Source organism: Calonectris borealis, chromosome 6, assembly GCF_964195595.1.
Source record: "Calonectris borealis chromosome 6, bCalBor7.hap1.2, whole genome shotgun sequence".
Taxonomy (NCBI): domain Eukaryota; kingdom Metazoa; phylum Chordata; class Aves; order Procellariiformes; family Procellariidae; genus Calonectris; species Calonectris borealis.
Genome location: NC_134317.1, coordinates 6,662,984 through 6,681,327, shown reverse-complemented (window position 1 = coordinate 6,681,327; position 18,344 = coordinate 6,662,984). Strand labels below are relative to the sequence as shown.

At 39.6% G+C, this 18,344-nt stretch overlaps 1 protein-coding gene across 1 annotated transcript in view; it reads right to left on the bottom strand.

The window, feature by feature from the left end:
* LOC142083383 (von Willebrand factor D and EGF domain-containing protein-like) overlaps positions 1-18,344 on the bottom strand; it is a 183,339-nt gene that overhangs the window by 68,848 nt on the left and 96,147 nt on the right. Inside the window, exons 12-17 of the mRNA XM_075152716.1 lie at positions 16,484-16,620; positions 15,245-15,406; positions 10,644-10,748; positions 7,827-7,941; positions 4,113-4,363; positions 2,682-2,901 (exon numbers count right to left, since the gene is read on the bottom strand). Coding sequence (XP_075008817.1) covers positions 2,682-2,901; positions 4,113-4,363; positions 7,827-7,941; positions 10,644-10,748; positions 15,245-15,406; positions 16,484-16,620 — 990 coding nt within the window. The remainder of the gene's footprint in view (positions 1-2,681; positions 2,902-4,112; positions 4,364-7,826; positions 7,942-10,643; positions 10,749-15,244; positions 15,407-16,483; positions 16,621-18,344) is intronic.

The window sequence follows — 18,344 nt, the reverse complement described above, 5'->3', positions numbered from 1 at the left end:
AGTAAAATCATCTACTTCCCAGCTGGCTTTCAGCTCCACTTGCTTATAATTTTTCACCTGCTATTAAAAATTTGAGATATATTCCGGTTTCACTCAATCATATCTTTTTTTCTGTTGTTGCTTGTGTTTTAGCATTTTTGGCGAGGGAAATACAGCAAAAACAATGGGCATTTATTTAACCCGTCAAGAATTAAGGGTTCAGGAAAACCCAGTGTTTCTCTGGCCATCAACGTGTCCTGTGCCCTTGTCTCTAGAGTCAGCTCCGTGTTGCTTTCAAGTATGTTATTTTGAAGTGTTGGATATTTCATTCTTTACGGTTTGTGTAAGAATGAGAACCGCATTTCAGAATATGCTCCATGTGAATTTGTAAACAATGCATTGTAATTATGGCAGACTATTTTATGTGGAATAATGGAGCTTGATTTCACTCCATCTATGTGCAATACTGCATAAAGTGAGAAGGGCAGCAGTGTGAAACTGGTGATGATCAAACAACGGGAGCGGATCCACTGAAGTTATTAACTCATGGAATTATATTGCTTTTTCTTCATTTAATCCACCTCCTTACAGGCAATGAAGAATTGTTCTCATATATTTCCAAGTGTTTAACCAAATACAGCCAAAAATGTTCCCAAATTTCCCTGTGCTCATAGGAATGTTATTTCCAGGGGGATTCAAGACATTCTGCATATGTTTGTTTGGTTTGGGGATTTTTACACTTTGATCAAACTTTCATTTTCTAACTTTATTCTCCATGCTTAGGCTTGTGTGTTCTTGTGTAAGTAGAGTCCCTGGTGGCACAAACACTTTGGATAGCAGCAGGCTTTGGCTGTTTGATAGCGTTACCTGGAGTCAATACTGTCTAGGTGTCACATCTTTTAGGCCATTTTTCTGAACTTCCACTTCTGAATGTTTTTTTGTTTTCATTTCTGCTGGAATTTTATAGTTAATGAAATCTGGACTTGCAGACCCACCCATGACCAAAACAAAGAAGGTTTCATGAACTGCTGAAAGGCAGAAAGGGTACCTTGCTGCCTCTATGAGCCCATTGAGTAAAATCTGCTCATTGCTTTTGTTTATAATTGAGTTTCTTCTATATATACACACTATAAGCAGTAATAATTATGTGCATTTGATGTTACTTCTACTGGATTTTTCAAACCTATAGCACTGCGCAGCAGCCAATATTATGGGTGTCACGAATTCATTCATGCTTTTATATGTGAACAGAGTAGGGTTTTTGACAGGTTCAAGGACTGAAATCTGAGCTCAGCTTAAGGTGTTTTTTTCTTACTCTGCTTTTGAAATGGTTCTGATCCAAGAGATGTTCTAACACAGTTTCAGTTAGCACCTTTCACTTGCGGGAGACTAATTTAACAAGAATGGATAGCAAAATAATGTCTTTATTTTCCAATGACTGTTATTTTAACTGGTCCTTTGTCTGCAAAGCTAAGCAAGAGCCAGGTTTAGAAATCCTGTTCAAGTCCTGAATGTTCAGATTTGCCTTGTACCTCCTGAAGAGCTGAACTGCAAATGAAAAGACTGCACTTTTCGTGAAGCTCCAGGAGAAGGTGCGTTTAGGCCCATGTGAAACTCTGTTTTGTTGGAAGCGAGTGGTGTTACGCACAGCTGGAGCGTGGGTCCCCGCTTGGAGGAGGTGGTAGGCACTCTGTGAGACCCAACAGCAACTCAGCTCAGCCAAACTCCAGAAGCTTAATGCAGCAGAGAGTCTGATGGCTGGCTCTGCTGGTTCCAGTCTGCAGAGCACGGGGGAGTCGTTGTCCGCATGCTGTCACAAGTGTTTTTTCACATGTGTGAATCATTCACAGATGTCCTGAATGCAGTGAAGCTGACTATAACTTGCATGATAGGTACCAACGTGTTCTCTCCTCAGCTATGTTATCTATTAGATGCTTCTCTTTCTCCTCCCATATCAGGTTTTCCTGTTTGCACTGTATGTCTTGCATCCCCCTTTTCGGCCTCATTGCACTTCGTTCTCCAACTCCTCCTCTTCATACTTTTCATTCTGCTTTTCTAAAAGAACCTTTTTTGGTGCAATGATCATCCCTCTTCCTTGCATCTCTTCAAATCATACTGTGGCCAGCCCTGAACAGTTTAAAAGGTTAGATTTGTTCAGACATGAAACTGAAAACTGAAGAAGTTTGTGGTTTTCTAATGCTTAAATTTAATGAAGCTTCAAGTGGGACTAAAGGACAATTTATTTTTGCATGTTTTCCGTATCTACTTCTCCTTCCTAGACCTAGAAAAATAATTAATTCCCAGTTCTTTCATTGGCTTAATTTAGTAAAATCCTGCAGAGTGCAAAATGTTCCTGGATCTTTGCCTCTTCTCTCTTCCACTAAATTTTCTCCTAGCTCATCTCATGGATGGACAAATCCATGGGAAATAAGCAGGTAAAAACTGAGATCGGGGAGGTTCACAGCCTCCTTGAGTGATCATTTCAGGACCACAGAGCTTTAGGTCATTTTTCCTTCCTTGAGCATGGATAATTAGATAGCTGGTGTTGCACATTTTCTATCTGTCTAAAGCTAAGTCATGGGAGCAGAAGAGAAGGCTTATGTAGCCCATTTGACAGATGCTTGTGGTCATGTTGCACCCAAAAAATCCTATAGCACAATATATCTCTAGTTAAATCAGAGATGGGAACAGTGAGCTGTTACCTCCCAATCCAGGGGGACATTTACAAAAGTAGCTATCCACACTGTCCACGCATGTTCCGCTGCCGCAGGGGTTTGACTTGCAGTCATTCATATTTTCCTGGCAAAATTCTCCATCAAATCCATTTGGACATAAGCACAGGTATTCACCAAGGCCTGGAGGGAATTTAATATTGGTAACACATGTTCCACCATTGAGGCAGCTGCAGGGCTTCACTCCAACCTGAGGAAGGCAAAAGGGAGTTGTGGTAAGATTCCTCCAAATAATCACAGCTGAGAGGTATATTGTCACCTTTTAGGAAGGGACAGATTTGCAGTGCAAACATGTTATCTAATACCATGAAAACTTATTTCTAACCAATTTCCTTTGTATAGATATAGTCTCATACTCAGCATACTTATTTATTTGACTGAAAGCTTGACTTTAAAGGGATTTTTTTTTCATCATTTAGGGGCACATTCTAACTTCTCATAAGAAAAAAATCCTATTTGTTATAACAGCAGTTTTTACATAGTATCTGAGGGCAGAATTTGTTCCTTATTCTTCAAAGAAGAAATGAAAAATCTTTTCTCTTTGCCTGCCTGCCCTCCTTACTGTTTCACATTACAAATGGCTCCCAGGCGGGAACATGATTGTGGAATTCCTTAGCTGGTCTCTCTCTTCAGGGGAGAGAGGTCCATAGTTTTATTTTACGTATGTACAAGAACGGCATTTCAACAGATTCAAACCTCTGTAACACAGGTCTAGTTTGAAATGTTTCCATTTAAAACCATATCTAGATGCCAGTTTCCCCTTTGCTGTGTGGGCTCAGCAGATTGGTATTTGTTATGATAGTGGTTTGAATGAATAAAAATTGGAATCTTTAGGAAAAAAAATCTTTTCTTCACAAAACTGTTCTTATGTCAAGAGTCTGCATCCCACTTTATTAGCTCATCCTATCACAGGATTAATGTTAGGCTATACAATAAAGACAAAGCAATGCACAAGCTCTGCCAAGAAACTTAAAGTGTGGAGTAATGACACAAGAGCAAGACATCCTCTAAAAATATCATTGAGAATGAGTTATAATCTCCCTTTTATAGCTAAAACTTGGTCTTTTATGTTATATGCTTTTTTCTGCAATCCAAATGCAGAATGTGAATTTTAAAGCAGATTAATGAACCATTAAAAGGCTCTGCAAGAGTGTTCTTTCAACAGCAATCAATAGCACTCTCTCTTGTTCCTTGTATATATAGTTTCTACGTTCTCAGAGATATTTATTCCATTAATTGATCATTATTGCTGTGCTGGATAATATACACTTATGAGGAAATAGCTGAAGTCTTAGTTTTCAAGACAGTAACAAATTATTAGCTATAATGACAATTGCACCAAAGCACTGACATGATAAACAGGTTTGTTTTGTTTTTCCTTTAAAGTGTTCATTTCCTTACCTCAATAGAGTATCTGCTCTGTGCATTGCATTCATCCGACACAATGAATTCAAAGGTCTGCATTTCTTCTGAATCAACTTTCCAGATAAGAAGGCCAGCAGGAGAGAGCCTGGCATCCTGTGGCCCAGCCTCTAAGATGAATAGCACAGCTGACCCTTCCGGATCCACTGCTATTAACTGGTAAACAAAATTCTCACCAATAAATGTCAGCAGCTGGCTGGAGGGGGCCTGGAACACAGGAGGCAGGTTGTCTAAACAGCAAAAATGAAACCATGATTACATAAATTCCAGTTTCTCTCATGTAAAGATTCACAGCGTGGGTCTTTGTAGGAGTTCTCTCAAAGAAAAAGGTACAGAATGTACCCTGAGACAGAGGAAGCGATATAGATGTTAGAGGCAGCAAATGGCTTTACCAAAAAGTATACCTTTTTCCTCCTATTTTTTTTCATGCCCCATACTGAACTTTTCTCCTATACTGAACTTTGATTACTTTTGATGTGTTATCTGATACATCGGAGGAGAACAGAGGTGAATTCTATAACCTCCCACTAGTCCCTCATTTCTTACGAAAACTTTAATTAATTGTATTCCTAATACTTACATATATATATATTTATCCTATCTACCACTCTATCTATCCATTTAAATATAAGTAAACTCAAATCTCAAAGTGATGAATGACAAATGAATTTGGGTGGGCAAGTCAGAGGGGAAAAAAATTGTGTAACTTTTCCGTTGAGTAGAATCTCCTGCCTTTACACATGAGCAATAATTAAGCCTGGGCAGTTTGACTGAATTCCGGTGGACATTTCATCAGGAATAAAGATCTTCACAGTGCCAGCAGAGGCACATCAGTGATGCCCAGATTCTTTATCCCCAGTGACAGTAGTGCATATCATGTCACCATTGGCATTGTTATTTCAAGTGTTGTTGTTTACATTCAGTATTTCCTTAATGAAGATAAAAGCTTAATTGTACAAGGGTATTTTACGGTAGAAGACAAACACTACCTGAAGATACTTACAATATAAATAGGTAAGGAGGCCAAGGTAGAGAAAAGTATTACATTTTAAAATTAGAAACCAAGGAAAAGTAAGATTAAATGAGTACCCTGAGGTGACAGCTGCTCTGTGCAGGGCCGGGAATTTCGTCTCCATGTCCTAAACCTCGTCAGTCTCAAGCCATCTTTCCTCTTTAACCAGCAGTACAAATTGACATGTGTTGATATTTAAAGGAATATTCTCACAATGTAATATGACCATAGTTATGTTTAACTTAAAGAACATTTATAATACCGAGGATTAATTTCGAGTCACACTGTAAAACTATGAACTATATATATGTTCTCATAAGGACTGCATGTGTCCTTGCATTATGCTTGTGGGAAGTCATCATTAGGGTTTTTTTGTGGTGCATATCCTTTTATCAAGCTTTGCTTTCCATAGCATGTCTCACATTATGCAATTATTTAAATGTGTCTCTCCACTCACTGCTGCTGTGCTATCAGAGCTTTCTAAACTGCTTGTCCTGCAGATTGTCCTGGCATATCTGTTGAAGGCTTCCATCTATTAATTTACCTTTTATTTCGCAAACACTTACACTGTGGAGCCCTTAAAAGTTGTGCCCAGAGTAGTCAATGAAATATTGATGCTGGCTATGCATTTACAGATAAACACAAAGGTGTTAACTGGATGGAGGGTAACGAGAAGTTGTAGGCACAAAACAACATAAAATCAGATGTTCTGAAAGTAGGCTGTGCATAAGAGTGTTTCTAATTCCGCAAAGATCTCCTTGCCATCCAGTGAATATATATATACACCCAATTATTGCAGAACTTTTAAAAAGATTTTCACAATTTTGAAAACAAGTCTGAAAATTCCTTTCTTTTCAATAGTTTAAACTTTTTAAACTATTGAAGAGTGAACCACGATCTGTTTCAGATTTCCCAAATCACTTCTAGCTTTATAAATTCCAAAACAAATGCAGTTTTTCCCTTTTAAGCTATTTTCTGGATTTTAAAATCGAACTGTCTCAGTATTAGTAATGAGTCTATCATCTATATAACAATCAGGATCAGCTCATCTCTAGAGATGCTGTGGCCAATACAATGCAAGGACAGAAAAGAGGCAAGGTTTGTGAGTCAGATGATCAGATCTCTCATTAGACTAAACTATATCCTTGGGGGAAAAATCACACGCTTTCAGGCGTACAAGCTCTTCTTCAAGTCTAGCTTACCTGTAGGCATTTTAACTACTCATGCAAGTAACATCCAATGGGATTTTTATTTCGCCAACACTTGGGATGGATCTGTCTGTATCTTTTCCTGACAGGGAGTTTTAAATTCCAAAAGCTGGATTTTTTAGGACATAAACTAGAGGTGTATGTTTTTAAATAGAGAAAATTCAAAGTGGATGGCCTGGAACAGGAATTAAAAGGACTCATGAACAACTCTCTCCCTTCCTATTTTGTTCTTGCTTCCAAAATTAATTTCAGATAACTTACGACTTCTTGTGTTCCTGGAAACTGTTGGGTCCTTTCTGGTCCTTCTAAAGGCATTTCTATCACCTCTGAGAAGAGCGTGTCTGCTCACTTCTGTCCTTGGCAATGTCTCCACTGGAGTTATAGACTCCAGCCATTGTGTTACAGTTCTCGCTGTTTCTGCTGCCATACCTTGCACTTTCAAGGAGTCTCTGTCCCTGAGCATCCCCAGCTGTTCCCCAAGGACAAGAGCAATCTTCCCTTCCTTCCAGAAGGTCCTGCTGACCTAGTCACCCTAAAGGAATATAAAACTGCAAACAAACAAAGCAAACTGGTCCTGTCACTCTCATACCTCTCTGTAATTTGCTTGTGTTTACAGAACCTAAAAGTGCAGAGAAACTCTTTCTAGAACCAACTCATGAATCTACATAAAAGGGTTACTATAATCTTTATATTGACCAGATGCAAATGTACTCATGTAAGTGGGGAGATGTGCTGTGAGGATAATGCTGCTAGAAACATGGATTTTCTGTAAAGCATGCGGTAAGTAATGGTTGTTGTTTACACTGGGGTTGTAGCCATGAAAAAGCTATGATTAAGGCCTTAGCATTCAGGAGGTGCTTCAAAAGGCAGCCTTCACCATGACCCCTGCCATGACGGGCTGCAGGATGAGCCTTTAGGTTCTGCGGCAGTGAAGGTAATGAGTGGCTGATCCCTATCACTTGGACTCCCTGCCAAGCCAAGGTCTTTTGTGTGGTATTTCATAGGATTTGGCTCAGGGAAAGAAAACAATTCTTCCAGATACCAAAAATATACATCAGTGTTTTAAAAGCCGTGTTTTCCCCAAATTGTTCCCTTGAAGATTCGTACCTGTGAGATGATGACCAATGTATTTAAGGTCCATCACTTTAGCTGACAGACTTGGGCACTGCATGGGGCACTGGCATATCAACAATTTCATTTTGAGGTGTTATTTTGGTTTTATTAATTGGAGATTTGTCAGCTTTCAGCCAGAACAAGATACGTGCCCAGATGCATAGAGCACACAGTGGAGTACTGTCAGCTTCTGGTCAGTCTGCATTTGTGGTGCACCCAAGTATTCCCATTGCAAACAGTCCACATGCACTATTGTGCAGGATAGATTTGTGTTAGCCAAATGAAGGAACCATGTATTTCATAGACTGAGTCATAAATTCCCAGCTAAGTGGTTCTAAATCTTAGAAAAAACTGTCTTACTTTCATTAATAGACCAGGTGAACTTAGAAATGTCAGGTTCACAGAGAAGACAAGGACTGGTGGGGCTTGACTCTCCTTCACCATAGCAAAGTCCATCTATATTACAAGTATTTTCCTGCCAAAAAAGGAAATAAAAATGGGTGGGAGGTGGAGGTAAGAAAAAAAGAAATAAGAAATATAAGAAATTAGCAGTTAATAATTTCTGGAGATAAGCAGAATCTCACTTGTCTCTTGAAACAATAAAATAGTAGCAGTTTAAATGCTGGTACTTTCTCCCAACAGGGAGAAAAAAAGACATGTAAGTTTTCCAGTTTCAGTTTGAGATCCTTGTAGCTTTGAATCTTTTAGCTTAGGCAACATGTCATGTTGCTTGTCATAAATGAATGCAACAGAATGTAATTCTTTTTTTTCATTTCCACACTTATGTAGTGTATGTGATCATTATTCCCAGCTGCGACTGCCAATATGATGATTATTAGGTAGCGCTCAAAAGTGAGCTCCATGAGACTAACAAAAACTGAGACCAGATAAAAGCTCCAATTGAGATTTTGGAATCCTGTTCTGGTATCTTAGTTATTTCTGGAGGTTCTTCATAAAAATATGAAAAAGCAATGATATAAAACCAAAATAAAAAAGGGCATTAGATTTTAGGCTTCCATGAGACTGTTGTAAACAACAGCTAAACACATCGATGGTGCCTAGGTTGGGCAGAACATCCCAGCAGAAGTTCATGTGGCACACTGTGGGCACAGCAGCCTTTGAGGCCAACCTGGTCCTCTCCTAGTCAGGGTGGCCACCAGGGCCAGGGAGGCCCTGTGGCTTCCACGTGGGCTGAAGACACTTGGGTTGTCTGAGAAACGAACACAGAGACATAATTAACAGATATAATTAAACATCTACGCCGCGGGAAGGTCCTATGGCAGAGTTATGCCTTTTGCTTGTAGCCTGTGTTGGGGCACACCTGCAGATGGGACTTTACCTGACATTGCAGAATCCCGGGAAAACATAGGGCACTGTTGGAAACACGGGGATGTCATCGCTACAGTGGGACAGCAGGAGGGAGAAGCTACCAGGACCAAAGACAGTTTTCCTTTTCCTTCCTTTGAATACACATTGCTTTTCTGAGACTGATGTGTGTCCTGTTACTGGCCTTGTGGTTTCTATCTACTGCTTTATTAGTTTCTCAAACTTCTTTTGCAAAGTGTATTAGTCAATATTTTAAATAATAGCACTTTAAGTGTAATGGGTAAGGTAGAGAAACAAAAAGGACTTTCATAATTGCCCCAACATGATAGAACATGACAGATCTTCAACATTAAAATCTGGATGTTAATTAGGTTTTATTACATTGTTGTTTTTAAAGGCTTGACGTTCTGATGAAAAAGATGCTTTTTTTCTGATGTGATAGTGTGGTACAGAATGGGCTCCATAAAAGAAGAACACAGAATGTGAAATGGCTTGGTATAAAATGTCCCCTAATTGAAACACCTTTTCTGAAAGCAATTTAGGTATTAGAAAATAATGTTATAAGAAGGGTAATTAGAATGTGGTCTGATGCAATTGGAAGCCTAGTTCAAATAGTCCCTTGAAGCATATTAGGATAGAAATTATTATAATACCTAGAGAACACCAGCACTGAGAAACACCATTGAGAAAACATATATTTCTGAGTTTCAAAAATGTAAGAATAAGGAAAGCCTTTGACAAAAAAACCCCACACCCTAGCTTTAATTGAAATGGTTCTGACACAATCATTTTAATCTGAAATTTAAGTGGTTTTGCCCTCATTTGGGCTTATAAAGTAATTTCTATTCACTGATTTATTTGAAAAAATGTGAACTTTCATTTTATTTTGGTAACTGGTATGTTCTTGCAATCAGCGCAAGTTTGAAAACTGTATTTTCCCATTAGTGTTAATGAGAACAGTGAGGAAAATGAGTTAAGATATACCTGATTAATCTTCATTTTATGAAAATGCAGACTGGTGGTCTCCAGTCATACTTGCCTCAGGGTAGGAAAGCAGGTTCAGCACATTCAAATATCCCACCCAACACCCTCCAAAAGTTCCTTTTGAAGCCCCACTGAAAACCAGAAAAGTTGTCTAACACAGCTCTCTAGAAAATAAGAGCAGAGAAGCTCTTTTCTCAGGGATGGAGGATGTTACACTAATAAGTCCGCAGGAAAACAGAGGGTTATAGTGCTCTCCAGGCAGCTCCTAGCATGTCGGCAGTTTAAAACGTGGCACTAGACTTTTGATTACAGTTTTGAAGCACTTAGCGGTGTTTAACGTAAGCAAGAATGTTTTATGTTCTCTCAAGGGTGTTTTCACATGACAAAAAATATATAACATGCATCTTAGTATACCTCTTGCTAAGGCAGAAAATGGGTATAGAAATGATATACCTTACTGTTACAGTGCCCTTGCCAAACAGGCTAGAAGAGGTATAAGAGCAGAGACACTTCAAAAGTGAAGTCAAGCTGCCTTTCAGGGGAGACTCCTCAGTCTTATTTACTTCCATTAACAGCTGCAAAGTACAAATATTGTCAACCATGGTCTTTCTGGAAGTGTGTGTCTGAGAAAGGTCCATCATAAAGCGTGGTCTATTAGGTATTCATACCCCACGTAAATGGGGAAAAAAAAAATCACAGACAGGAGATTGTGAAAGAGAGAAAAGAAAAGTGTTAGGCTGTGCAGCTGACCTATGAAATAGATTTTCCTCTTCTAAAGCAGTTATTACACACAGTACATCAAAGGGAGGGAGAGGGCTAAGGAAGAGATGAACGATCCATGTTAAACCTTTATGCTCTTTAAATTACCTTTAATTTACAAAGTCCGGTTGGATGGAATTGGCAGGCCTGGCAGACTGCGTCGTACAGGGTCAGCACTCTGGAATTACTGTACTCGAAGCCATCGTTAGTGATCTAAATGATACAAAAATCATCCTTATAAGTAATAATGTTCCATATGGAGACTGTCTGCTCATTTTGGAGCAGATACCGTTGCCCCCTTGAACTAGATGCTTGCCAGCAAGATAAATTAAACCACTTGTGAGTGGCTCTACGGCAAGTTAACAAATTGCTTAATGCTCCAAACTGGAAACTATTCATTAATAACCAAAAGATCTTTTGGCTCAGCTGGCATTCAACTTCTCTGATTGCTGTTAGGTTTCTTTCTGCGGGATTTTTCAATACCCTTATGGAAACTGCATAGGTACTCAAGTACTACAAGGGTGTCTTTCAAGGAGTTGTGAAATGAAATCAAGATTTTTGGCTGAAATCCAGGATCACTTTCTTACTAACGGCAAATCAGTAAGTAAACTCCTTGGGGTAAAAAAAAAGAAAATGCACGTTATTTAGGTGATTTCAAATTAACCTTAAAAAAAAGTGCAAGAGTGGATAATGCCAGACGGCAACAGTCCCATTTCCATAGGGAGGTACATTAGAAGAACAGTCACCTCCTGTCCCAGCTCACAGTTTCTTGTACATGTAGGTAATTTAGAAAGCCTTAAGTTAGCACGGCATTTTTCATATGTGAATGCTTACACAATAAGAAAGGGTTAAGTGAGTTTATATTTTAATTTTTCCACAATAAAAATGAAATTATACCAGACTAGTGTGGAAAGGGTTAGCTTTTGAGAAAGCGTTGTGACACCTCTTGAGACGTGTGAACGTTAAAGAGCACCCCAAAATACTGCTGAAAGCCATGCTGTACACACTGATGAACACCAGCAGGAGAGCAAAGCCCTTTCTGTCAGGTATTTTTTAGGTTTCGGTTTCTCACAGTCAAACTAAAGCTGCTGTTTAGCAGATCTAACAAGCTCTTTGCTTTGGATCAGTCAGGTACCCCTTCTGTCCTCTGGCTATAAAAACAACCCCCAAGCCCTCCTCCATCTCTCCTGTGAGCCCAAAGCTGAAACATCCTCAGTCCCTTTACAAGACTTTTACAAGGTCAAGAGTATAAAGTTTTTTGATCAATTAATAAACTGTTTCAGTTGACAGAAAGAATGTATGTTAAACTGAACAAAGATAACTGGAAGTGCACAGAGTAAAAATTAGTTTAATAAGTTTCATAAAAAGCATCAATTGTCATAAGTTCACTAAGAATGATCTGAAAGCTCATGGAATATAATACAGTAGATACTCCCACAATTTCACATGTGATGGTTCTCAGCTCAAAATGCACTGCGAGCTAAGAGCGTTTGTTTCTGCAGAAACCAACACAAGGAGGTGAACAGGCAGTGTTCATGGGTGTTCACAATTTGAAACTGTGAAAGGGAGACAACTTCTTTGGACTAATTTAAATTGAAGTAAAATTCATTGGTATAACTTTAAGGAAAAAAAACATTTTTTTCCTGTGCATCATACTCATGAGTTGAGATGTTAGATATTGTGTGTTATACTAAAGGTAAAAACTCTCTTAAAAGAAGTAAAGAACTTATGCTGCAGTTTGAGAGGAAAAAAAAAATAAAACAGGCAAACCCCCTCCAGACCTGCACTTCACTGAAAGACAGTGCTTATTGGCAGCAAGACTTCCATTAAGAATATATTATTCCGAATGCAATTTACATTTCATTTCATTCTTTTACTGGAGTGCCCAATGTTGTCTCAATACCAGTGCACTAATAATGGGTGAAGAAATGGGTAGACAGGGAAAAATATAAAAAGCTATAAAATTGCACTAATTGTTCTGTCTGAAATGTAACTCTTGCCAATTTGATTTTTTTTTTTAATCTATCTGTATTTTTTTCTACATTCTATTATATACATCCATTTTGATGTCTTTTTAGAATTGGGTTGTTTTATAGCTATTTTAATTGCTTTTCCATTAGTCACCTTAGTGATGTGGAACAAATACTTCAATGAGACCTAAGCTGAGCAAACCTCTCTTCAAATTTGGTTGGCCCTTAAAAGCCAAAGACACGCTTAGAGTTGTGCCTTGATTGCTTGAGCATACGTATCATCTGGAAAGAAAGAGCCACTTCTTCTGGATACGCAGTCAGGACAATCAGGAAATCTGTCGCTTCTGCCTGAAGTATTTCATTCACCATGAAACAATCTTGGCTATTTGTATCACTCATAATCTACATACAATTTGACTTGTACAAATGTTTGTAAATGAAAAATGAAAGCTGTAAAAACTTGCTGAATTCAGATTTGGTTTTTGCCTCGCTGACTTTTTAACAAATATCTTTTCTGTCCTTGACAAATACAGGCAATGATAACGAATTGAGGATAAGCGAGAGACCTGTTTCCCCAATTAGGTAAGTGCCTGCCAAGCTCTTTCACCTCTTCACCCAGGAATCTGTGTGGACAGCCCAAGTCATCTGCTGCCCAAGTAGGAGTTTGTATTTTGATATCTAAACTAATTATACCAAACGCTCTGGTGTAGCCCCATGTACTTTCTTATCTACGTTCAGCAGCATGTCATGGAAAGAATAAGCGAAATCTGAAACATGAATACAAGAGCAGACAAAATGAAAGAGCACTGAGAAGAGCTTGTCAAGCCCCCATTCTCCCAAGGTTCGTAGTGAAAAAAGCTGATGTGAATCTTTGCTGATTCCTCTGAAATTTGATTTGGGAGGGGGGAGAGATTCTGAAAATATTGAACAGTGATATTTCCAGAAAGAATTGTTTTGATTTTTGGTTCTGAAAAATCTTTAAAAAGTATCTGTTTAAATCTTTAAAAAGTATCTATTAACATAACCCAGAAGACAATGTTGCAGTAAGTCTTATCAGGAATTTTCTGGAGCACAAATTTTTTAACATCTGTGGAATTTGTTTCAAATCATTTTTTGTGATGAAAAGCTCCATTATTTTGTTCTCTGTGCCATCGTGTAAGGCCAGCTGCCTTTGAAACCAAGCACTGAGCTCTGCCTTTCCAGTTACTTCAGCAAAAAGATCCACAGGAGAACTAAGATTCACATGCAAGCCGGTCGGGCCGGACTGATTTAATTGTCCGTTGGCTGCATAACCTTTTTTTTCTGCAGGGTTTGAAGGAGAGGGAAGGTGCAGAAGGCTTACAGATGCAGAGGTTTTCTTGAACTTGAGTGCAAGGAAGGAGACATTCTACACATATTTTGAGAGGAAAAATAAGAAAAATGGTACAGACTTCCTTAGTGCTGAAAGGCAGCACTTGAAAGCAAACTATCGTAACAGACCTGAGCGGCAAGGAAGCTATCCTAGTTACACTGGAGGAATGGCTCTGTGCACGTGCAAAAATGTTAGCTGTCTGTCCTCTTCGGCCATGAAACTCAAGGGTGTTTCCCTCTTGGATCCTTCCATCATGAGATGGCATTTCATCTCACAGTTGGCAAAGTTCAGTATCTCCTTAGAGAAATTTTGAAGCCCTAAGCAGAGGAACTGCCCTCCTGGTTCAGCCTTGGTGTCTGCCCACTCTGATGGCTCCTTCTCCAGAAGGAGGATTCAAGGTCCACCACAGCAGCCAACAGTCAAGCTCTGCTTCCACAGAGGTCTTACACCAATCTCTTAAAACATAAATCCCTATCTATTTAAAATAAATTACTGGATAGAAAACGTGCACCTCCAAACATCTTTCTGTTTCCCCTAAGCCACATGGCAGCACTTGTCCCCAGTCTGGGGTACAGACAGCTGTGGGGTGCAGGACAGGCAGTAACACCGCAGTGAAGTGAATGTTTTACACTTTTTGTTTCTACATGCTGCAATTTTCAAAGCACATCTGCAGTCTTTCTACCACGGCAATATATTTTTCTTAGCTATAGAGCCTTTAAATGACCTCAGTCTTAAAAAAAGCCAAGCAATCTGCAGAAAATAACCATCCAGGCTGAGAGCAAGACCAAGGGTAGCAGGCGCAGGGTAAAGCACTGATTTCCTGGAAATATTTAGAAAGTAGGTATCATTTTGCGAACAAAAGGGGCTAAAACCACCGCAGAGAACCCGGCATGAGCAGGTACTGCACACGCTTCTTCCTGCTGTCATTCAAGACCATGACGATGACGCCTCTGCTCAGGCCATGCCAGCCCTCACCTGCTGCCCGGGAGCCAGCCAGTGCTCTGCTCCTGCACTGTGCAAGCATCAGCCTTGCAACCAGGGAGTCAAAGCCGTCTTATACTTGCTGCGTAATTGGGACTTTGAGCTGGCATTTCCAGAAATGAAATACTAATGTTTAACAATTGATTAGTACAACTGCATCAATCTCAGGTCATTACCGGGAGAAGTGATTGTAATTTGCACTTTCGGATTGCCTACAAAGACACCTGTTTTTAACTCATATTGTTTCGGTTGGTGTTATTTTTTTTTCCTTACATGACATTAACGTCAGTATTTCTACAGGCATTTTCATTTCTGAAGGGAAGCAAATTGTGCTTTGCATTTTAATTTACCATGACAACTGATTTTCTCCTTCTAAATAATTTCTTAGAAACATAAGAAATTCCTACTTTCACTTGCCATCTTGCGAACGGCTCATCACTGGCCACAAAGTGCACAGCCTCTGTCTCTGTGATGTTCAGGAGAGGAATCTGGCAGTCAACAGCCTCAGAGCTGAGAAAATCTGCTTTTGTTGTTTCTTGTTCTCTTGATATCCATTCACCATTGAGATGCTACAGTAAAACGGAGAGTGCATAAACTGAAGGCTCATATAAAGAAATTCCAGTTGTCAACATATGTTCGTATTTCTAATTAATAATATAAGGCATTTCCAGATGGTTTATTTAAAAGAAATGATGCTGTTACTATAGCCACAGAAAAGAGCAAGCCATGCTCATCTATGCATGCAAGTGGTCTATTGATTTAGGAAGTGCTGTGGTCTGCGCTTGGGATGAGCAGCTGGGATGAGACAGGGTAATGTGGTGGAGCAACTTTGTGTTTGCTCCTGGAGCTCAGCAGCCAGCTCGTTGCTCCTTGAAGGCGATGCCAGCTACTTATCTAGATCAGCTGCAAAAGACATCACTGCTTGTTAAGAGCCTACGAAGCCCTAAGCGGGCATGGTAGGCAAACCTCAGCTGTGCCTCATTAGCATGTTAGCACTGAATGGGAATCAGGCTGAATATCTTTTATAAGGTGGATTTATGAGATGAATCAAACACTTCATATCTGAGTATGCTGATACACCAAATAATTCAGATTTGTGAATTGCCGGTGTATAGTTGTTTTATAGTAAAATTATAATGTTAGCAGAAGAGATGGGTTTAATACTCATTAAAACTTCTGATTCAGTATCGAACTATGACTACGAAAATTCAAATAAGAGCCTCTGTAACTATGTTGAGGAAACCTTATATTTAACCACAAAACTTAGCATTCAAATGTGTTTAGGAAAACAACCAAGCGTACTGATTCCAGATGCACAAAATGAGAAATAATATTGTGATTTCAAGCTTCACCAGACTACAGTGCAGCTGAACCAAACAAGAGTTAAACAAAATCCCACAGAGAAAATTATCAAGGCGGCATAGCTGTGCATTTCCAAGGAACCAGTCCTGGAAAAGGCTGAACCTCTTCAGCTCCCCTCGCTCGTAGCAAAGGTATTGGCAATGGGTTTTGGAGGTATTTGCACCCTGCTGTGGCAGTGAGAGATGATGGCACTCGGCACGGTTGAGGGGAAAAGACTTTAACATAAACACATCAAAGTTTGACTGTATCATCAGTACTTTACGAGCCCACGGGAAGTTGCTTACATTTAATCTGGTGACCTCGCAGTGCAGGTTGGGCGACTCTTTGAAGCCGAGGCCAAACACCCGGATCCTGGTGCAGTCGGATGCTCGGACGTCACAGAGGCCCCCGTTCTCTAAGCCTGTGATTTCCAAAGCGTGCTCTGAGAGGGTGAGATAGATATAAAGTTTTAGAGAGTAGCACTTACATGCTGTTCTGTTCTGTTTATCAGAGATTTTGTTGTTGTTGTTCCTGGTTGTTTTGGTTTAATTCTTTTTCCTTGGGCTCTTCCTTGCTCCCCTGTGAATTTCTCTTGAAAAGAGGAGCAGCAGTTGTCAAAATGGGAAGCAGCAAACCTCCATTCGATAATTGCCCTGTCTACCCAGTACTGCAAGATGTACCAGTGAGCATTATACGGCTCATGGAATCAATTAACTGAAGCTGCGGCTTCATGCTAAAAGGTCTCCAGTAGCAATACTTCTGCTGACCCAGGTAACAGGGTGAGAGGACAGGGTGTCATGCCATAGCATAGAGAAGCATGAGAATGAGAAGTGGAAATATCTGAAGATGACCGTGCCACCAGGCTGTTCAGAATGTGAAACAGCAGTGCAAAAGACAGTCCTTTTTTTTCAAAAGCTATGGATGCAATAAAAGTAATGATCCGCAAAGGAATGCTTGCTTGCAAGGGTTAAGTCATTAATGGGTGGCACTCAGCTCTGCACAGTGTCGGCACAAATGTCATGCACCTGCTAAGTTTCACTTAAATCCTATTTTGAGGCCTTAAGTAGGGCTTAAGTGATGTACAGCCTGTGCTACCCCCCTTACAAGGTTAAATTTCACCCATTACTGTTTTTGATATGTTTTATGATTCTCAGGTAAACATTCATTTCTGTTCTGTTGTGCTTTAGGTATTCATTGTTTAAAATCGCTCAATGCTTTCATATTGGGGTTATTTTTACAGAGTCAAAATGCAAGTTTATTGGATGGCAGAATTCACATTTTTACTTTAGAAAAAATGTAATTGGGCAGATATTTGCATCGGCACCAGCCCAGTGTAGTGCAAGCTGTTTTCCCTGTTACATATGGGGAGAGGCTGCTTAACTTTTTGTCTTCCCTGCCCCATCACCACTGCTCTGGCAAAGCAATACTGCCCATCAGTTTTCTCTGAGCTGTAGCTTATCTAAAACAGAAGCTCTGTGTCGCCTAATATTTTAATGGTACATTGGTTCAGCTCTGATTCAAGGGGCAAAACGCCCTGAGCTGAGTTGATAACCTTCCCCAGTACTTTGCGGTTCCTTTAGGGCCCTGCTGTTTAAGCTGTAACCAGGATGAGTGCAGTTTAAACACTGCGATCCCACCAGACTGCAGCCCATAACAACATAGCTGCATGACTCTCGTTTTTCCAGAGAGAGGAAGGAAAGCAACACAAATGTGAAAAATAGTGGAAAGACTTTCTCTGTACTTCTGCAATGCTTTTAGCTTTTCTTTCTTTTATTTTTTTTTAATTGATTTTATTGCAGCAGTATTAGCAGCACTGTTGGGCACTTTGCAATATTTACAAGAAGAGAAATGGTTTACAGCTTATCAGCATTCATCAGTTAGTTGTGGATTCCTGTAATGTACAAAACTATTAGTCAGATGTAGTGAATGAGTTTGATAAATTGCCTTCTTCTGTGGTTAGTGCATAAAAATTAAAAAAAAAAAAAAAAAAGCTTCATTATGTTTTTCATGAGATCTTAATAGTTAGCCCCACTAGTACTGAGGTAGCTGGGATTGCATTAACATTTTCATTATCATTGCAGATTTTCAGGCTTCTGTGGGTGAAGTAAAACCTCATAGCCTGGGAAGGAGCGAGGCACAGGAGTGTGCTCCTGCAGCCATTCCTCT